Source organism: Capsicum annuum, chromosome 4 (genome assembly GCF_002878395.1).
Source record: "Capsicum annuum cultivar UCD-10X-F1 chromosome 4, UCD10Xv1.1, whole genome shotgun sequence".
NCBI classification, from domain to species: Eukaryota; Viridiplantae; Streptophyta; class Magnoliopsida; order Solanales; family Solanaceae; genus Capsicum; species Capsicum annuum.
Window position 1 is genome coordinate 224,356,858 of NC_061114.1, and position 20,268 is coordinate 224,377,125.

The 20,268-nt window shown below is 34.3% G+C and overlaps 1 protein-coding gene across 1 annotated transcript; it reads left to right on the forward strand.

Moving 5' to 3' along the window:
- Positions 1 to 655: 655 nt before the first annotated feature.
- Positions 656 to 6,886, forward strand: LOC107867104 (lysine histidine transporter-like 8). Its single transcript, XM_016713218.2, has 5 exons — positions 656 to 1,493; positions 4,392 to 4,525; positions 4,901 to 5,328; positions 5,448 to 5,579; positions 6,121 to 6,886. Exons 1-5 carry the CDS (start codon positions 1,093 to 1,095, stop codon positions 6,604 to 6,606), a joined length of 1,581 nt encoding a protein of 526 aa, XP_016568704.1. The 5' UTR covers positions 656 to 1,092; the 3' UTR covers positions 6,607 to 6,886.
- Positions 6,887 to 20,268: the final 13,382 nt, after the last annotated feature.

Sequence of the window (20,268 nt, forward strand, 5' to 3'; positions counted from 1 at the left end):
ATATTTTTTAAGTTTTTAATAGGGCAATATTCAATTTTAGCTGTTTTGTTTTCACAATAACTTATCAAAATAATCTTCTGCTGTCACAAAATAAAGATAATATCTGAATACACATATCATTTTCAAATTTCCAATTTGTTGTTGTATTATTCACTTTTAGCGTTGGATTGATCTCTCTAAACATTTGACCAGAATTCAATACTTTAGTAGCATGCTAGCTATAATTTCATTTCATCATTGTTACTCCCTTATTACTTGAGTTATATTAACTCCACTTCTACATGTGGTATAATATAAAGTTGTAATAAATCATTAACAATAATATATTTCATGAAATCTCGTAAGAGTATGATCTAAAGAGAATAAAGCATTTGCAAATCTTTATCACTTGTTCATTGAGATAAATTGTCAGTCTTCAAATGATCCTTAACTCAAGTAAAGTAAATCATAGAAGTATATAAAAGAAAGAGAAAAACGATAGTAAAACAAAAATATGACACTAAAAATAAAACAACGGTTGAAAAACATACATGTAAAAATTGATAATATTTTTAATAAAATACAATTGCCTAAACATAATAAACAACAAATGATATCATATAACAAAAGCAAAAACAATGCTTAAAAATTTAAATAGATTCACTCCCTTTCATTGCTTTAAATATTTGTTTCTCTCTATGTTCAGTCTCAAGACTCATTCACACTTCCCTCTGTGTGTTCCCAAACTGTACTATATTCACATCAGCACCACCCCAATCAACCAGTCTTGAGTACCCAACCTCCTCGAGATTGCTGCTCAAACTTCCCCCATATCAACGTCCAAGATTCAACCTTCACATTCACCTTCACTGTGTGCAAATTTCCACACACATTGCATGTGCAATGTGCAGCTGAGTCTAAGTCTCATTCTACATATTCTTCAAACCCCTTTTATCAGTTTTTCTTTCTTGCTAAACTCTGACAAGAAGAGTACAAACAAGAACCCCAATAAGCTAAACAACACAAACTAAACAACAAGCAGAAGTACCCCCATTAGTCCATTTTCATTTACACATTTAATCTTGTAGTAACAGTTTTGCTGTTTGAGTGGCAATGGAGGAAAGACCAGAAACTGAGCTAATTTCAATACCAGCAACACCACGTGCATCAACACCGGAGATACTAACACCATCAGGCCAAAGGTCACCAAGGGGTGGTGGTGGACATAATACATCTACTGGTGCATCTAAAGATGCTAAGTCATGGACACCAACTTCATTTATTTCACCTAGGTTCTTGAGTCCTATTGGTACTCCAATGAAAAGGGTGTTAGTTAATATGAAAGGTTATTTGGAAGAAGTTGGACATTTGACTAAGCTTAATCCTCAAGATGCTTGGCTTCCTATTACTGAATCTCGTAATGGCAATGCTCATTATGCTGCTTTTCATAATCTTAATGCTGGTATTGGGTTTCAAGCTTTGGTTTTGCCTGTTGCTTTCTCTTTTCTTGGATGGTATTATCACTCTTCCTTTCTTTTTCTTTCTTGGTATATTGATAATGAATGCTCAAATATCATTCTTACAATTCATACTGTGTAGTGTAGTCCCTCTACTTGGTGCTTGTTCTTGCTATTGCTGGTGCTGTTATGGTTAAAGTTTGGATCTTTTTGCATTTCTTTGGGGAATTTGCTTACAAAGGTGCATGCTTTTTACTTCTTTCTCAAAAACAATTTTTGGGTTTATTCTGGATTGTCTATAAAGCTTCTGCTTTGTTGGTTTGAGGAACTATCTCTGTTCCTTCTGTTTGGTGCTAGTTGTTGCCATTAATGATTGTGTTATGGTTAAAGATTGAATCTTTCTTACATTTATTTGTGGAATTTATTGTTTGGTGATTGCAGAGCTCTTGCTTTAGACTTCTTTCAACAGCAATTTTTGAGCTTATTCTGTTTTTTCTATCTACTTGGTGCTTGTTATTTCCATATTGTTGATAGTGTTATGACTAAAGATTGGATCTTTTTTACACTTCATTGATGAATTTATGCAGTATTATCTGGGAAGGAGATATTTTGAATTTGCTTGCAAAGCTACCTACTTTTGACTGCTCTTTCAAAAAACATTTATGGGTTTATTCTGGTTTGTCTACAAAGCTTATGCTTTGTTGGTTTGAAGAGCTATCTCTGTTCCATCTGCTTGGTGCTTGTTATTGCTATTGTTGATAGTGTTTTGTGGAATTTATTGTTATGTGATCTATATGTAAAAGTTATATTCAAATTTGCTTGCAAAGTTGCCTGCTTTTGACTGCTATTTTCAGAACAGATTTTGGGCTTATTCTGGTGTGCAGAGCTTCTCTTTTGTTGTTTAGAGAATCTCTTTTCCATCTGCTTGGTGCTTGCTATTGCCATTGCTGATAGTGTTAATGGTTAAAGTTTCAATCTTTTTTACATTTCTTTGTGAAATTTATTGTTAAATGATCTCATATGTAAGAGTTCCATTAGAATTTGCTTACAAAGCTGCCTGTTTTTGACTGCTTTCAGCAAATTTTGGGCTTGTTCTGGTTTGTCTAAGAATCTTCATTTTTCTTGGTTTGCATAACTCTCTCTACTAATTGGGGATTCACTTTAGTTGCGAAAACAATTAGGGGTCGTTCGGTAGCTAGTAAAGAGGCAACTTATCCCTATATTAATTTTAGCATAAGTTATACAACATTGGGTAGCTAGTTAGGAAGTAAGTTATTCATGTATAAATTAATACGACGTTTGGTTTGCAATTTAGGATCCCGATAGCTAATACATGTATAAATCATGAGGAAATTTATGTATTATCTTATGCGGGGTAGAAGATGGAATAATTGATACATGCATAATTCTAACCAGCTACAAAAAGACCCCTTATTGCTTCATAAACTTTCTCAAAGCAAATGTCAGGTTCCAAAGTTTTGATCTTTCAGCTATTCTTGACCTCTAAGTACTGCTTTTTTAAATGCATATCAGTTGCCTTTGAAAATGGGAGACTTTGATTGACTATACTGCACTCATGTAAAAGGACCCCTCCATCTATTGATATGTTATTTAAGAAAATTATCGCTTTGTGGACCAACAAGAAATCTTCTATATCTGTCTCTATGGACATGCTTTTCTCAACTTCCATTTGAAATCAGTAAAAAAGATATTTGCACTAATTGTTGGCATTGATACTACTTTGCCTTTTCATAGAAATACATCTCTATCTGGGTCCTCTCCTAATTATTGTTATCATATTTTGAGAAATAAGACTTGCTATACTATGCTGATGGTACTCATTTGGTTTGTGCCTATTACTTTCCTTTTGCATTTCCACATCATTTAAGAAAGATGGTCCCATGCTGCATCAAAGGATTTAAATTGTGTACATTCACCTAAAAGTATTTTTTACTTGAAATATCAGATAAGGTACATGTCTAAATAAATCTTGTGACAGTAATGTATGAAATGAACTAATGTGGTTTCGGGAGTCATGTAAGAAAATTGATATTTTTGAAAGGCAGTGTCAACAACAACATACATAGTGTAATCTCATAAATGGGGTCTGTGGAGGGTGAGATGTAATCGGACCTTACCCCTACCTCAGTGGGATAGATAGTCTGTTTCAGATAGGCCCTCGGCTCAAAATGTATGGATTTTGCTCATCTATTTGATGGAGATATCTTTTTTTTTAGCCTTGTATTGTAGCTGTGGCATACTTCTTTTGTTGCATTCTTGGCAATGCAATTTAGTCAATACTTGGTCCAGGAAAACTTTTTAGGTCGGTTTGTTCTCTGGTGGCTATGTGAATTTACTTTTGGTATGGCCCCAGTATGATTGCTTTGGATGATTTTGACCTGCCACTTTGACTTTAAGATCTTATATCTCTAAATGCTACTGGAACTTCCAAATGGACTAGTGTGCCCTTATTACATAGGGGGCCGGGCCTAGGGGAAGGGGATCACAAGGTGGGGAATCAAACCCTCGGCAATGAGGAAAGTGTTGGTAACCAATCAATTGAGCTACTAAGATCCCCATTACACTATGTTCGATCTTCAGTAATAGGAGACAAATATTTTACTATTGGATTTTCCACCAACCTGAAAACTGTTGTGAATTTAATAGCAAAATTTCCTTTTTATGACTGAAGTATACCTCGTACATAACTGATCGTCCGTTCTGTGTCCTTAAGCTTCCACTCGTACGTAACTGGTCGTCCGTTTTATGTCCTTAAGCTTCCATTTGATTTATCTTTTGCCAGCATTTACTAGATACTGCTAACATCTTAGTGAAACTCAAGCAATGAGCTTGGAATTTCATAGCCTACGTTTGTTAACTAGATGCTGTGATTACAAAATATTACCTATAATATTCTTGAGAGAATGAAACAGTAACATTTCCTTCTGGATGCAGGAGCTGGGGAATAATTTCCTTAACTATAGCTTATTTCTGGCAACTCTATACTTTATGGATTCTTGTTCAGCTCCATGAAGCTGTTCCTGGAAAGAGATACAATAGATATGTGGAACTTGCGCAAGCAGCATTTGGTAAGAAAATCAAGTACTCCTTTCTTTTCTTTTTCTCTTACGCTGCTTAAAAGCTCACTTATCTGATGTTATTGAATGTGTCACACCATTCTAATTTCTGTTTAATTTTACTTTGATGTGATGTTTTTCCTATCAAACTAACTTTAACCATTGTTTTACTATTAAATATTTTTTTATTTCACTACCACTAATATACCACCTAAGTCAAAATGAACATCTTAAACTTCGTGTTCGGCCAACCACCGTCATATAAATTTAAATGGAGGGAGTGCTTGATTTTTGGTGCAGGAACAGCTGATAGAGTTGTACAACTCCTATTTTTATGAACATAATTCACTTTCTTGCTAACTTTATTGTATTCACTTACATTTTCAGGTGAACGACTGGGTGTTTGGCTTGCTCTCTTCCCCACTGTTTACCTATCTGCAGGAACCGCAACAGCTTTGATTCTCGTTGGTGGTGAAACCATGAAACTGTTCTTTCAAATTGTTTGTGGTCCGCTCTGTACATCGAATCCTTTAACAACTGTCGAATGGTATCTGGTTTTCACTTCCCTTTGCATTGTTCTATCCCAGCTCCCAAACCTGAACTCCATCGCTGGACTCTCCCTAGTTGGAGCAGTGACAGCCATCACATATGCCACTATGGCATGGGTCCTCTCTGTAAGCCAACCAAGGCCACCTTCGATTTCATATGAACCTATTTCATTGCCTACCTACACAGCTTCTCTCTTTTCAGTCTTGAACGCCATGGGTATTATAGCATTTACCTTTAGAGGACACAATTTAGTTCTTGAAATTCAGGTTATTTTCTTACCCTTTTGACGTACATGCAAAACACAAACTGTTTTTGTGACTGGTCTCATGAAACATTTTAATTTTGCTATTGTAAAGACGTCAATATCTTCTCTGTCATTTTGCAGGCAACAATGCCGTCAACTTTCAAGCACCCAGCTCATGTGCCAATGTGGAAGGGAGCAAAAGTTGCTTATTTCTTCATAGCTATGTGCTTGTTCCCTATGGCCATCGGAGGCTTCTGGGCTTATGGAAGCCTTGTAAGTATAGCTATGTTTCTGTTATTTCCACCAATCCAATAGGAATTGGTTGTCATATATAACTTAACTACTGAATTCAGTCATATTATTTTGACAGTTTAAGGTATATTTCATTTTTCCCTTTGAGAAAGCTTTGCCAAACTATTATACTCCCTCAGTCCCAATCTTTAAGAGTGTTTCTTTTTAGTCTTGTCCCAAAAAGAGTGCCTATTTTTACATTTAGTATGTTTTCGAATTCCAATATTCTACCTGACAATTTTAAGACCACAAGATTTAAATGATTATACAGTTCTTTAATTTAAGACCGTATGATCCATACGTCTCCCTTTATTTCTTAGACTCCGAGCCCAGTCAAACTAAGACTCTTAAATTGGGACGGAGGGAGTACATGGTTTGGTAGTACTCTTACAATCTACAGACTTTTTGCTTGTAGCATTTGTTTCCGCAGGCCTTATATCCTTGGTAGAATGGTGTACTCCACTGCTCAAACTATATGTGGTTTCCTTATTTCTGATTTGATGGCTTATTTTATTCCTGACAGATGCCATCAGGAGGAATGCTAAGTGCACTATACGCCTTTCACATTCACGATATTCCAAGAGGACTTCTCGCCATGACATTTCTCTTAGTCGTGTTCAACTGCTTGAGTAGTTTCCAAATATACTCAATGCCAGCATTTGACAGTTTTGAAGCTGGATACACTAGCCGTACCAACAAACCATGCTCGATATGGGTCCGCTCCGGTTTCAGAGTATTTTTCGGATTCGTTTCATTCTTTATCGGAGTGGCACTTCCCTTCCTGTCAAGTCTTGCAGGGTTGTTAGGAGGACTCACACTTCCGGTGACGTTTGCTTATCCTTGCTTCATGTGGGTTCTCATCAAGAAGCCTACAAAATACAGCTTTAACTGGTATTTCAACTGGATCCTTGGATGGCTAGGGGTTGCTTTTAGCTTGGCTTTTTCGATTGGAGGAATTTGGAGTATGGTCAATAATGGACTTAAACTCAGATTCTTTAAGCCCAGCTAAGACTAGGTGGATAATAAGCGCGCTTGGTATGTAAACTTGTATTTGCTACTAGTAGTTCGCAATGTGTGTTTCTATTCTAGGCTTGAGAAAAAGGTGAAGTGGAGAAACAACGCGTGCATGTGTGTTGGTTGGTTTACGCGGCTGGGAAGAGGAAGGAAAGGGATACGTATAAAGCCATAGCCCATAGGTGCAACATGTTCTTGTTTGCTACCTTTGGAATTTGGTGTTGTAATGCTCCAATTTGAAGAATATATAAAACCACTTTGGCTTATGATTGAAATATATTCGAGTTGTATGTTTATGAAATCGCTCGAAACCCACATTCTATAGCAACTAAAACGTTTGCAAGATGATTCTCAGTTTTGAAATTGTTAGTGCACTAGGTTGTGCTCGCTCTCATTGTTGCATTCTAAGTTGCTCGGACTCTCCAAAATATTGTCGCAGCCATGTCAGATCCTCCAAAAACTCACACTACTTTTGAAGGATTCGAAACACACCCAATGACATTTTTTAAGATTCCGAGCAGGTTGCATTTGCAGTATTGAAGAAGCGTCTTGAGATGTTCTCTTTGTGGAGTTGTTGATTTTAGTTTTCTCATCGAACGTTAATTATAACTTTGGCATTTACCGCTAGTTGTAACCACATAAAACAAAACAGGATAGGGTGCTTGGACAAATTCATTGAGCTCATCATAATCAGAATGCTTCTTTGCATACAACTATATATGGTGCCAATGAGATTTTGTATTTTCTTTTTTGACGGAATACATATAGGCCCCTGAACTATTTCACTTTTCTCGTTTAGGCACCTCAATTACGCTAGGTACCTGATACAAGTATGATCATGATCATGACACTTTTGAGTATTTTTGAAGACTAGTCACTAAAAGGTCCTTTTGTCATTTTGTCTATTATTGTAATGTAGTATAAATAGAACATTGTAGGGTTTATTTCTTTAGTTGATCATTATTATTGACGAATACTTCTCTTAGAGTGACAGAGAGTCCAATTGAAACTAGGGCATAACATAAGGATGAATTTTCTTGTGTGTTGCATTTTGCTTGATACGTTGGTGCTTGGGTGGTGGACGCCTCTCTTGTGTCAATTGTAAGAGTTAGGTGTTTGTTGTGTGAAGTTTTGAAGGTCCAAGAGTGGAATATGCTCTTGGGTTGTTAAGACTACATCAACACTTGTCTAACTACCTATCTTGTATCGTGTTTTAGTTTCGGCTTCTTGTGTAATTAATGTAACCCGTTTGTTCTTGTTGCTATTGTAATATTGTGGAGCTTCATCTTGTGTTGCTAAACTTGTTGTTGGATGACTGTTTTGGTGTATTAACACCTTGTATCCTCTTCTTTCTTGTTCTAGATAGTGAATCTGAGAGAGGTCCCCCTTTAGTCCACGATTTGTTGTGATTTGTGCACTGTTTTGGGGTGTGATTTCGTGCTCCCTTGTTTGTTCCGTATCATTTGGTATCAGAGCAAGGTTTGATTTTGTTCCAACAAAATCAATCTTGGGATTGTTATCTTGAAAAAAAAAAAGTTACTGTTCACGTTTTTAGGGTTTTTCAAAAACTTGATTTTTGTGTGTTTCTAGTGTTAGATCTTGTTCCCTAACACTATTAGAGTATAGAAATTGAAAATTCCAACAAAAAAAGAAGTGTCAAAATCGAAAATCCCCCAAAAATATACTAAATTCATTTTTCACCCTAGGTCAAATTTTGAGTTTTTGATTTTACGTTTTTCTTGTGTTTTTAATGTTAGATTTGTGTTCTCTAACACTACAGGAGTATAGGGTTCGAATTTGAGCTAAATTGGAGGTTATTTGAGTCATCCACCAATGTTGAGCTTGAGTTTGAAGAAACTTGAAAGTGGGATCTCATTGTGGGAGGTTGTTTTGAAATAACGTGTGTTTTGTGTTGTAGGTTTTGCATTGTATTGTTGTGTGTGACGTTGCGGACTGATTTGGTATCTTGGTATCTTGATTGGACCGTAACATGAAGGGTTATTTTTGATACCACCATAATGGAACCCGAGGCTTCAAATGCTCAAACAATGGATAATAATGCCATCAATCTCATTTTGGCTCGCCTTGAAACTATGTCCCAAGATGTGGCTAGGTTAAATGTGGGTCTTGAGAAATTAGATACGGATGTGGCATCAATGGGTGGGAGATTAGAACGTGTGGAAAGCCAAAGGAGTCGACCTTCTACCCCTCAAAACATTTCCCCAACTAATACTCCCGAGACCTTGCACCAAATGCAATATACACCAATTGTCATAAATCAAACCAATCTTTACTCCCGAAGTCGAGAACAAGATAGACCAAGCCATCCTCTACTCCACCAAGTCCAACGAGAAGGGCTTGGAACACAAATACCATCACCAAACCCGAGCCCTCCCATCCAAATTCCACTTGACCAAAGACCTCACTATCCAAATCTAATCCCGCCACTACAAGCTCCACTTAACCCAAATAGACCCATCCATGTTGAGGGCTATGGTAGGGGAGGACAACATGATGGTTATGGGTCGTTTGGTGATGTTTACTTGAGGGAAGAAAGAATGAGGCGTAGACATGGGGAGTTAGGCCGAGAGGTGAGAGATGGCCACCCAAACCGAGATATAGGTATCAATTTCATCAAAGTGAGCCTTCCCGTTTTCAAAGGTGAGAGTTATCCCAAAGCCTACCTTGCATGGGAGTCATCTTGTGACAAGATCTTCTAACTTAATGATCTCACCGAATAAAAAAAAAGTTGTTATGCTATAGCTCACTTTGAAGGGTATGCTAATACATGGTGGGAGTATGTTAAATGGTTTGGGAATGAGATGATTGGGGGACAACCTCCTTCTTGGTTTCAATTGAAGAACCTTATGCGACAAATGTACTTGCCCGAGACTTATCGGCATGAGCTCCTTGCTAAATTGTACAATTTGAGGCCAGGGAACAAGAGTGCCATGGCTTACTATGATGAATTTCAATAATTGATGTTGAAACTTGACCACCGAGGCGAGCAAGTAAGTCTGACATTGTGCGCTTCAAGGTTGGGTTAAACAAGGACATCTCCACTCGCATGACGCTTCACAAATTCTACACCATAGATGGCATCTTCCATGCGGTTTTAGAGGTTGAGAGGGAGCTCAAAGATAACTCATTCATGGCTACCCAACCCGAGCCACCAAGGTTGTCCAAAAATATCCTCCAAGGTTTGGAGGTAAATTGAATTCTACTTCCAATCTCAAGAGATTTCAATGCTTCAAATGCCAAGGGCGGGGGCACAAGGTTAGTGAGTTCCCATATCAGAGGAACGTGATCCTAAGGGAGGGAAAATTGTACTATCTTGAGGAAGAAGTAGTAATTGAATCGGCCAAGGTTGATGGCAAGCCTCAAGATGGAGAGCAAAATAAGGTTAAAATGCAAGGCGAGGAAGATGTAGAAGATGTGTGGCCGTGTGAAGGATATTGTGAAGTGCCTTTGTAAAAGAGGTGAGGTTATGAATTTGTGGGCAAATTCCTCTCAAGATGGAGAGGATGATACAAGTATGATCATGATCATGACACTTTTGAGTATTTTTTAAGACTAGTCATTAAAGGGCCCTTTTGCCATTTTGTCTATTATTGTAATGTAGTATAAATAGAACATTGTAGGGTTTATTTCTTTAGTTGATCATTATTATTGAAGAATACTTCTCTTAGAGTGAGAGAGAGTCCAATTGAAACTAGGGCATAACATAAGGGTGGATTCTCTTGTGTGTTGCATTTTGCTTGATATGTTGGTGCTTGGGTGATGGACGCCTCTCTTGTGTCAATTGTAAGAGTTAGGTGTTTGTTGTGTGAAGTTTTAAAGGTCCAAGAGTGGAATATGCTCTTGGGTTGTTAAGACTACATCAACACTTGTCTAACTACCTATCTTGTATCTTGTTTTAGTTTCGACTTCTTGTGTTGTTAATGTAACCCGTTTGTTCTTGTTGCTATTGTAATATTGTGGAGCTTCATCTTGTGTTGCTGAACTTGTTGTTGGCTAGCTGTTTTGGTGTATTAACACCTTGTATCCTCTTCTTTCTTGTTCTAGATAGTGAATCTGAGAGAGGTCCCTATTTAGTCCACGATTTGTTGTGATTTGTGGACTGTTTTGGGGTGTGATTTTGTCTTCCCTTGTTTTTTCCGTATCAATATCTATTGCACCCTTTACTCCTTCACAAATGGTTTCAATTGAGCCCAATTGTCCGACATGGCACTTTGTGTGTACTCACATTTGGAAGACGCGTGAAATGTCAATGGACCAGCTTATGTGGCACCCAACTGATCTTTTATCCTCTTTTTATACCCAATTTCTTTCAAAAAAAACCCTAATTTACTCTTTATTCCTCTATGCCTTTGTCTCCTAAATTCTCCTTCTCCTCTTAAATTCTTTTTTCGCCTTTTCTCTTGCTCCGCTTAAACTCTCATACTCTTATTAATTTCTTCTTCTTACTCATTTTTAGTATTAATTTCCAATTCATATTTTTAATTGTCTTCATCTTCTTCAATTCCAAAAGGAGTATGTTTATGTGGGGTGAAAGCTAAAATTAAAACCTCGTGGACACAACTCAACACTGATCGGAGATTCTTTTGCTGCAAAACTTTAAAGATATTCATCTTTTGCTGCTTCATTGGACGAAATGCAATTACTTCGATTGGTGGATGTAATTTTTTAGTTTAATTTTTTCTTTAAACCTGTAGGCGAGAGGTGGATGTAATTACTTCGATTGGTATGATGATGAAATGCCTCCTCAATCAAAGAGGGTGATGTGGGGTTTATTGAAAAAAGTCAAATTATTTGAAGAAGAGAGAAATCGATAAAGAAAATTTAAAGTGATATGCGTTGGGGCAATAGTGATTTTGGCTACATGGAATTTCTTCAAGAAACGTTCTTAGATTTTGGCAAATATTGGCTTAGGTTTCTTATATATGGGATTGTTTTGATTTGGCTAATTCTGAAGTATATTACTTGTATGGGACTGTTTTGCTTTGGCTTTCCTGTTGTAGTGGGATTGTTGTATATGAAACAATTAAGAAGGAATGAAGATAAGTTGTGAAATGTTACTCTACTATGTTTTGATTTTACTTTTTTGTTCTAATTGGTTTAATTAGGTTACTGTACTATGTTTTTTTAGAATTCAAATGATTCATTTAAATGATTCAAAACTGTCAAATATTTCATACAAAAGGAACCACCATTCAATAATTATATAAAGCACAAGAGCACAAGTGCAACTGATCGACATTTTAAACACAATAACCTACCATTCAACTGCTCAAAATGAGCTTCAACCATACATTAAGTGTTCATCAAAAACTAATCTAAAATAGACCACAAAATATAGTTTAGAATCTTCAAAACCCCCAACAAAATACCAAAGTAGCCATACAACTAATCACCAAAATATACATTGTATTAAAAACACAATTAATTCAACAACTTCTTATTCCTCCTGGTGCACTAGAACTTTCAAGTTGGCTTCTTTTTTTACTGACTCATACGCTACAATTGAGAATTCGTGACAACATTCTTTTTCTTCCACTTCATTCCTCGAGGCTTATAACCAATATCAATATTTGTTTGAGTTGCATCTTTGTAAACACCCAGAATGACAACTCTTTCACCTCTAATTTCAGGCTGCATAAAATGAAGTAAAATTAGCTTTGTCAAAAGATAATTAAGAATTACATGAATTAAAGTTGTAATTCAGACTTACATTTAATGTTTGACTGCCACTCATTTGATCAGTGTAGATACCAAATCCTATTGTTTTAGACTTCTTTTGTCCTACTGATGATGTTGATGCTCCAATGGTCCTTTTTTCCCCAAGTTGCTGATCAGATACACTTCTTTTTCCTCTACCTCTGTTAGTGCCTCTTCCAGTTCCTTTGCCTTTGCCAGCTCCCCTACCATTGTCAGTGCCTCTTCCTCTACCTCTTCCAACTGACTGCACTCTTATAACTGCTAAGGTATCAACACACGTAGAACTGCTGAAGCTTGGTTGCTGGCTGAAGCTTGGTGGCATGCTAGAGCTTGGTGACTGGCTGAAGCTTGGTGACCTGCTAGAGCTTGTGGCTGGCTGAAGCTTAGTGTCCTGCTAGAACTTGCTGCCTGGCTAGAGCTTTCAGGTTGTCCCATTCCATCCTAATAATAAAGGATATTAAATATATAGTATAAATATCAGAGTTTAATTATTGAATTAAAAGATATGGGTGCATTACCTGAGCTTTACAGAGAGTTCTGTTATGACCAATTTGATGACATTTGGAGCAAGAAATTTTCAGTACTTTCCTGGATAGCTTTTCACTCTTCTTCTTAGGCTCATTCTTCCCTTTTTTTCTATTCTTTCCCGGTTTGCCAGTTATTGGACTAGGCTCAGGAGGATCAATCACTACACCACTTTTGCTAGGCCACATTTTCATATTATGTATTGGCTGAAGAAAGTAGTCATAAGTCTTCAAGAATATATCTTTCTTATATCACTCTTCTACATAAAATTCAGGCTCCATACCTTTATGCTGATAAGCTAATACAACATGTTGACATGGTATGCCTCTCAATTGCCAGCTTCTACAAGTGCAAGTCCTTACCCTAATATCAACTATATGCCTATAAGGACCATCTAAAATTTCATACCCAATCTGTCCATTGAACCTAACTGTGCAATTTCTAGCCATATCTTTGTTTTCTTCAAGTACTAGTAAAGCCATAGGAGAGATTTCTGAAATCCAGGTATCAACAAACTTTCTCATTTTAACATTTCTATCCATTATCTTGTGTCTAATCTCCTCTAACATACTGATTATAGATTTATGTCTAACAGTTAAAATTCATGAATTAAATGTCTCACACACATTATTCTCAACAATGTCATAGTTAGAATACTCCCTAAAATAAGTCCTGCACCATGATTTTTTTCATAATGTAATAAGTCCTCGCAAATATCCTCACCAAGTTGACTGAGTTTGGCCATCTCATCCAAAAACTTCACTTCAAAACTGGATTTAGCACACCCCCAAAATTGTTTTCTTCTTTCTTCTTCTCTCCAAATCTGATGTCAATTGGATCAGATGTGTCTTGCACACCACCTCATTTCACAATCTAGTAGCAACTCAAGTATAGTAGGTACAAGACCCTACATCAGCATAAATATAAAATCAAAACACAAAATATATGAACATGGACTGTATAGTAAATAAATAAGACATCAAAATTAAAGTACACAAATTAGACTAACCTTTTGCATATCTGACATGACAGTCAGTCCATGTCCAGTACCTAAGTTCAAATCTTGAATCAAGTGGTTACTGAAGAAACTCCAGCTATGTTTTGTCTCTTGATCAACCACTGCCCAGGCTATTGGATACATTTGATTATTTTCATTTCTCCCAATTGCAACTAACAATTCACCCTTGCAAGAACCTTTCAAAAAACAGCCATCTAACCTAATAATTTTTCGGCACCCTGCCAGCCAGCCTCTCTTTAACCCATCAAAGCACAAATAAAAATAAACAAATAGATTTTTTTTCAGGTTGAGACTCTCTATCTATCCTCACCCAACAAGAACTGCTAGGATTAGTATATTTTATCATGTCTGCATAGTCACACAACCTTAAAAATTTCATCTTTCAGTCACTCAAGAATTCTTTAATGACTCTGTGCTTTACCCTGCTACAGACAGTTTTTCCTACATACAAACCCGATTTTTTTCTCACCAATTTTTGAATTTCCCACAATTTTATATAAGGTTGTAAAGTTATTTCATCCTTGAACTTACTTGTAATAAACTTAGATGTGCACAACTTGTTTTTTTTGTAGTAGTGCATACATCTACAGGATAGTAGTGCTTAACAATAAAGTCACTAGAATGCTTATCAATACTAGTAAACAACAACCATTTACATTTCTTGTCCTCACACCTAACTCTAACTCTATGTTTCTCATTAGGCTTAAGCTTCAATCTAACTTTGTATTCAACAACATACTCTTCCACAACCTTTCTAAATTGCTTAGCATTTTCAAATATCATACCAAGCTCAAATATAGCCACAACACAATTAGGATAAAATCTTACCTTTTTACTTTTCCTTCTTGCTGGTAAATCAACACCCGTGACAGCTTCAGGTTCCAATCTATCAGCACTGTCAACATTATCAAGTTCTGAGCTATCTATATACTCCTCATCTTTCCCACATTATCAAGTTCTGAGCTATCTATAATTGGTTATAATTGGTCAGAATTTACACGTAGGCGGCGACTACATACACGCGCTCAACACGTTAAAAATGAAGGCTTTAAAAAGGTTTCACGTCGGACAATTAGGCTCAATTGAAACCATTTGTGAAGGAGTAAAGCGTTCAATAGATACTTGGCTTAATTGAGGTATCTATACGGAAAAAGGAAAATAGTTAAGGAGTCTGTATATGTATTTAACCTTTTTTAAAAAAGAAGAAGTTGAATTCATTTTTGCTCATCTGAGTTATAGTGTTGGTATCGAAATAATTAGAAATTATGCAAAGCAAATCTGATATCGCATAAATTTGAAGACAAAGAGCTGGGGTGACAACAAGGAAACAAAAGTTTAACATGTAGTTAAATGACATAAAATTCCAGGAGACACACATTATATACCCCTCTATTCAGTTTTACTTTATCACCTTTTGCTATATGAAATTAATTTATCTAAAATTTAAAATTAAATTAAAATAAATTAATTTAATGTTTAAATATTTAAAAATTATATGAAAAATGCTATAACGTTACAATTTTTCTCATATTAATATGATGAAAAAGATATATCTTAAAATGTTCATCAAATTCATACAATTTATTTTGCGGAGAAATTTTGACTTTTTGAGAGTCGCCACTTAATTTTGAAAAGGAATTAAAAAACCTTTAGAGAGTTACTTCAAACGATTCAAAACAGAAAAATCATTTTAATTTTTGAAGATTCCGAGTAAGTGGTTCCTATTAACGTTTTAGGAAGGTGTTAGGCACTTAAAATGTCCGCTAACTTGCGGTTATCCGAACTGTTTGAAAACATGTTTTGATTAACTTCTGAAAAGATTAATATGTTGAAATAGTGATTTGATTTTTTTTTTTAAAAGACTTGTGTAAAATAGATTTAGGCGACTTAGTAGAGATTTTAACTAAGTCTAAACAAAACTAATAAATAAATAAACACATAAAAGGGGAAGGGAGGAGAAAGTAAAAGATTTAGGCCATTGGGCACAAATCAACGAGACCTGTCCTAATCTAGTTGGACTTCCGACCCATTTCACCTATCCTAAACTATTTTTCGAGCCTTTGGCTCGAGTCTTGCTCCACCTATATTAAATACAACTTTGGCTTCTAGGCCGAAATGAATGAATAAATAAATGACTAAATGAATAAATAAAAAGAAGACAACAATAAAAATTGAGACTTTCCAAGTCTCTTAGTGACCTCATCAATGGGTTTTGACCCATTTTTCTTCTTCGTCTATCTTCTAGCACCCGTACGCCATGTAATGGACCTCAGGTTTAAACTTCGAACTTGACTCGAAGAGGTAGACCTCATTGGCCCATTACAAAATGCAAGAGGAGGGGAATCCATTTGGCCTCGAGACATTTTTTTGCATGCAAAGAAAAGATAAAGAAATTAATATGCGTTCAAGGCATAAAAGTAACATATTTCAAAGCAAAAGAAAATATCAAGAACCAATTTTTGAATGACAATGATAAGCACACTTGCACGAGAATGAGAGTCAACAAATAAAATGCAAAGCAAAGACACCCACTTACATGCCTCATGATTTATGTTCATACAAGAATGAATAAAGGTAAAAGGAAGAAGGCCATATTCAACAAATTAATGCAAGAAACAAACAACGTAAGCTTGTGAAAGTAAAGGGATGAGGCAACAAGGAAAATACTCATGACTTCTAAAATTGACCAAACATAGATACTAATCCATATAATCAAAGAAAATAAAGGTTAACTTTTCAAGCAAGAGAATCTTTAAATTTCAATTAAGGCGACATTAACGAAAATTCATACATCTAAATTATAATCATAATTTTATGAAAAAAATGTGTAATGACCTATGATTTATATTTCTAAGAATCGTTGATTCTCCTTTGATATTATGAATCAATGAGAGGCACGAATCAAGTCTTTACACTCACAAAAAGCACATATAACAATTCAAAGGGCGCAGGAAAATTAGAATAAAGTTTAGCATTTCTAAAAGTGGAATATTGTTTCACAATTATACTATGCATGACTCGAAAATATCTAAATAATTCTATTTAGCCACAAAAATTCGAACTTTCTCATTATTTTGAAAAATTTGAAAATATGCGGAAAAAGAGGAATAAACAACGTGGATGAAAAATAAAGCGACCACTTCATCTCTTATATGAAGATTTTGGAGATCCCTTAAAATAATTAACAAGTAAATGAAAAATTCTTGATTTAATCAATTACTATTTTTATTAAGGCGAAACAAACAATAGTAACTATTTTTCCAACATAAAAGAAACAACTTTACAGCTAAAACAAAATATCCGCCAATAATAAATTTAAACAAGACATGAGTTTGACTTTTGAGCAAAGATCAAAACTTTACACATGACAATCAAAGAATAAGGTCAAAAGACAAAACAATCAATATTAACTATTCTTTTCAACATAAAGAAAATAACTTTACATGCTAAAAACAAACATATCTACCAACAATGAGTTTAAATAAGACATGGGTATGACTTTTCAAGTAAAAAATCTAAACTTTATCCAAAATAATCAAAGAATAAGGTCAAAAGGCAAAACAATTAATATTAACGATTCTTTTCAACATAAAGAAACTAATTTTACATGCTAAAAGCAAACATATCTACCAACAATGAGTTCAAATAAGACATGGGTATGACTTTTCAAGTAAAACATCTAAACTTTATCCAAAATAATCAAAGAATAAGGTCAAAAGGCAAAACAATCAATATTAACTATTCTTTTCAACATAAAGAAAATAACTTTCATGCTAAAAACAAACATATCTATCAACAATGAGTTTAAACAAGACATGGGTATGACTTTTCAAGTAAAAGATCTAAACTTTATCCAAAATAATCAAAGAGTAAGGTTAAAAAACAAAACAATCAATATTAACTATTCTTTTCAACATAAAGAAAATAACTTTACATGCTAAAAACAAACATATCTATCAACAATGAGTTTAAATAAAACATGGGTATGACTTTTCAAGTAAAAGATCTAAACTTTATCCAAAATAATCAAAGAATAAGGTCAAAAGGCAAAACAATCAATATTAACTATTTTTTTCAACATAAAGAAAATAACTTTACATGCTAAAAACAAACATATCTACCAACAATGAGTTTAAATAAAACATGGGTACGACTTTTCAAGTAAAACATCTAAACTTTATCCAAAATAATCAAAGAATAAGGTCAAAAGACAAAACAATCAATATTAACTATTTTTTTCAACATAAAGAAAATAACTTTACATGCTAAAAATAAACATATTCAACAATAATGAATTTAAACAAGACATGATTATGTTTTTCAAGCAAAGATCTAAACTTTATCCAAAATAATCAAAGAATAAGGTGAAAAGGTGAAACATTCAACATTAACTATTCTTTTCAACATAAAGAAAATAACTTTATGTGCTAAAAACAAATATATCCAATAACAATGAGTTTAAACAAAGCATAAATACATCTTTTAAGCATAGATTGAAACTTTATCCAAAATAATCAAAGAATAAACTAAAAAAAAGACACAGACAACTATTGTTAGCTCATTTTTATATCATGAACATGAAAATAATTAGAATATCGATACTACAACGTCCCAGAGCCTTTAAGGTCATCTACAGCATACAATCCCAGCAAATAAAATTATATCTACAAACTATGAAGAAGAAAAAAAGATGAAGAAGAAAACGATAATAATAATAAAAAAAAAGGAAAGATGTGTTTGCTTTTTTGGGGGCAGCAAAACGAGACTACGAATTTCGTCGGAATCAACCACCACTGAAAAAACGTTGCCGGCAACTTGAAATTCTTGATTAGCCGACCAACTCTATGAAACAAAATTTTTTTACTAAATAAAAATAATTACTTTACTCAAAAAGGATTTTTTTCACCTTTCTAGCCTTTTTTTTCCTTTTTTTTTTCCTTTTCTACCAAAGTAGTGGTAGTATTTATACGAGAGAAATGAGGTTTTTTTTTCTCTCTTCCACCAATGTGGGAGAAAAGTATTTATAGGAAAGGATGAGGATGTATTTCTTATCCTCCACCAATGTGGGAGAAAAAGCAAATAAGAGTGTTTTTGAAATTTTAAAATTGAAGATAAGGTGAGGTGGAAGATAATATGGGGGGGGGGGGGGGAATTGTACAATGTAGTACAACTTTTGAATTTTAAAATTGGGAAAAGATAAAGTTGGGGAAAATAGTACAATGTAGTACAATTTGAAATTATTGTTTTATGGAATTAGGTAGAAGTTATGAGAGTTTTGGGAATTTTGGGATTATTTAAAATATAACCCCAATTGGGATTTAAAATTTAGTCATATTTATTTAATTTTGACCAAATTACAAATCAATTGACGAATTGCATAACAATTATGGTCAAATCTAATAGATTGACTAAATTAAATTAAAATTCGATGCGAATTAATACTTCCTTTAATCTCGGGCTTCTTGATTTTATAAAATCAAACACATATTTATCCGAATAAATTATTTTTTGAGAGTAAATTATATTTAAATCAAAACTTTAATCATTTGAATCTATAAGCCTTGATTAAAATCCGATATTTTAAAAAATAAATATTTAAGTAACAAAATTATAAAATCTCGTATAATTGAATACGATAAATTATAATCACTACTTAAAATGACCAAATTATGTACAAATATATTTAATAAATTTTTATTCGGATGAAATAAATATTTTAATTTTATTAAAAAACAAAAAAACTCAGAATTAAATTTAGTCGTGGAGGGCAAAAATTAGGTGTCAACACAATTTAATTCTCAAAAAACGAAATATGACAAAGTAAAAATGAATGGATGGATACTTTACCATTTATTCTCCTTCTTAGAAAAAAAACAAGGTCGAACATCTCGTTAACCCCCTAAACTTATCATTAATTTACATTTGACATCTTAACTAGCAATTGTTTATTTTAAATACCTAAATTAATATATCGTTGTGTCATTTTGACACTTTTTATTGACATGATAAAGTGTGTGTAATACAATCATTGACGATTCGTGAGATACTTATTTTGATCAATTTTTATTTTATTTTGTTCATCTTCTTCCCTATTTCAAGCCACCATTTCTGATTTCCAAAGCTTAAACTTCTTCTTCTTCACTCTTTCCCCCTCCACATACTCCATCTTCCATCACCACATCATCCACCAAACCACGATCAATAATTTTAGAAAACTTATAAACATATGAAAAAAAAGTTCATCATACACTTAATTTTAAAGAACTTATGAAAATATGAAAAAACCCAATTTGAAAAATTAAAAGACAACGGATATAAGAACATTCTATCATCTTCATCGACATCTTTTCGGAAAAACACTCTTCCAAATTCTTCTTATCTCTAAATCCTTCTTTT

Bases quoted from the DNA above. Each gene is read 5' to 3' on its own strand.
- LOC107867104 (XM_016713218.2), top strand. From the start codon at position 1,093: ATGGAGGAAAGACCAGAAACTGAGCTAATTTCAATACCAGCAACACCA. The intron at 5,329-5,447 runs GTTATTTTCTTA...GTCATTTTGCAG, and splicing joins ATTTAGTTCTTGAAATTCAG to GCAACAATGCCGTCAACTTT. The intron at 5,580-6,120 runs GTAAGTATAGCT...TATTCCTGACAG, and splicing joins TCTGGGCTTATGGAAGCCTT to ATGCCATCAGGAGGAATGCT.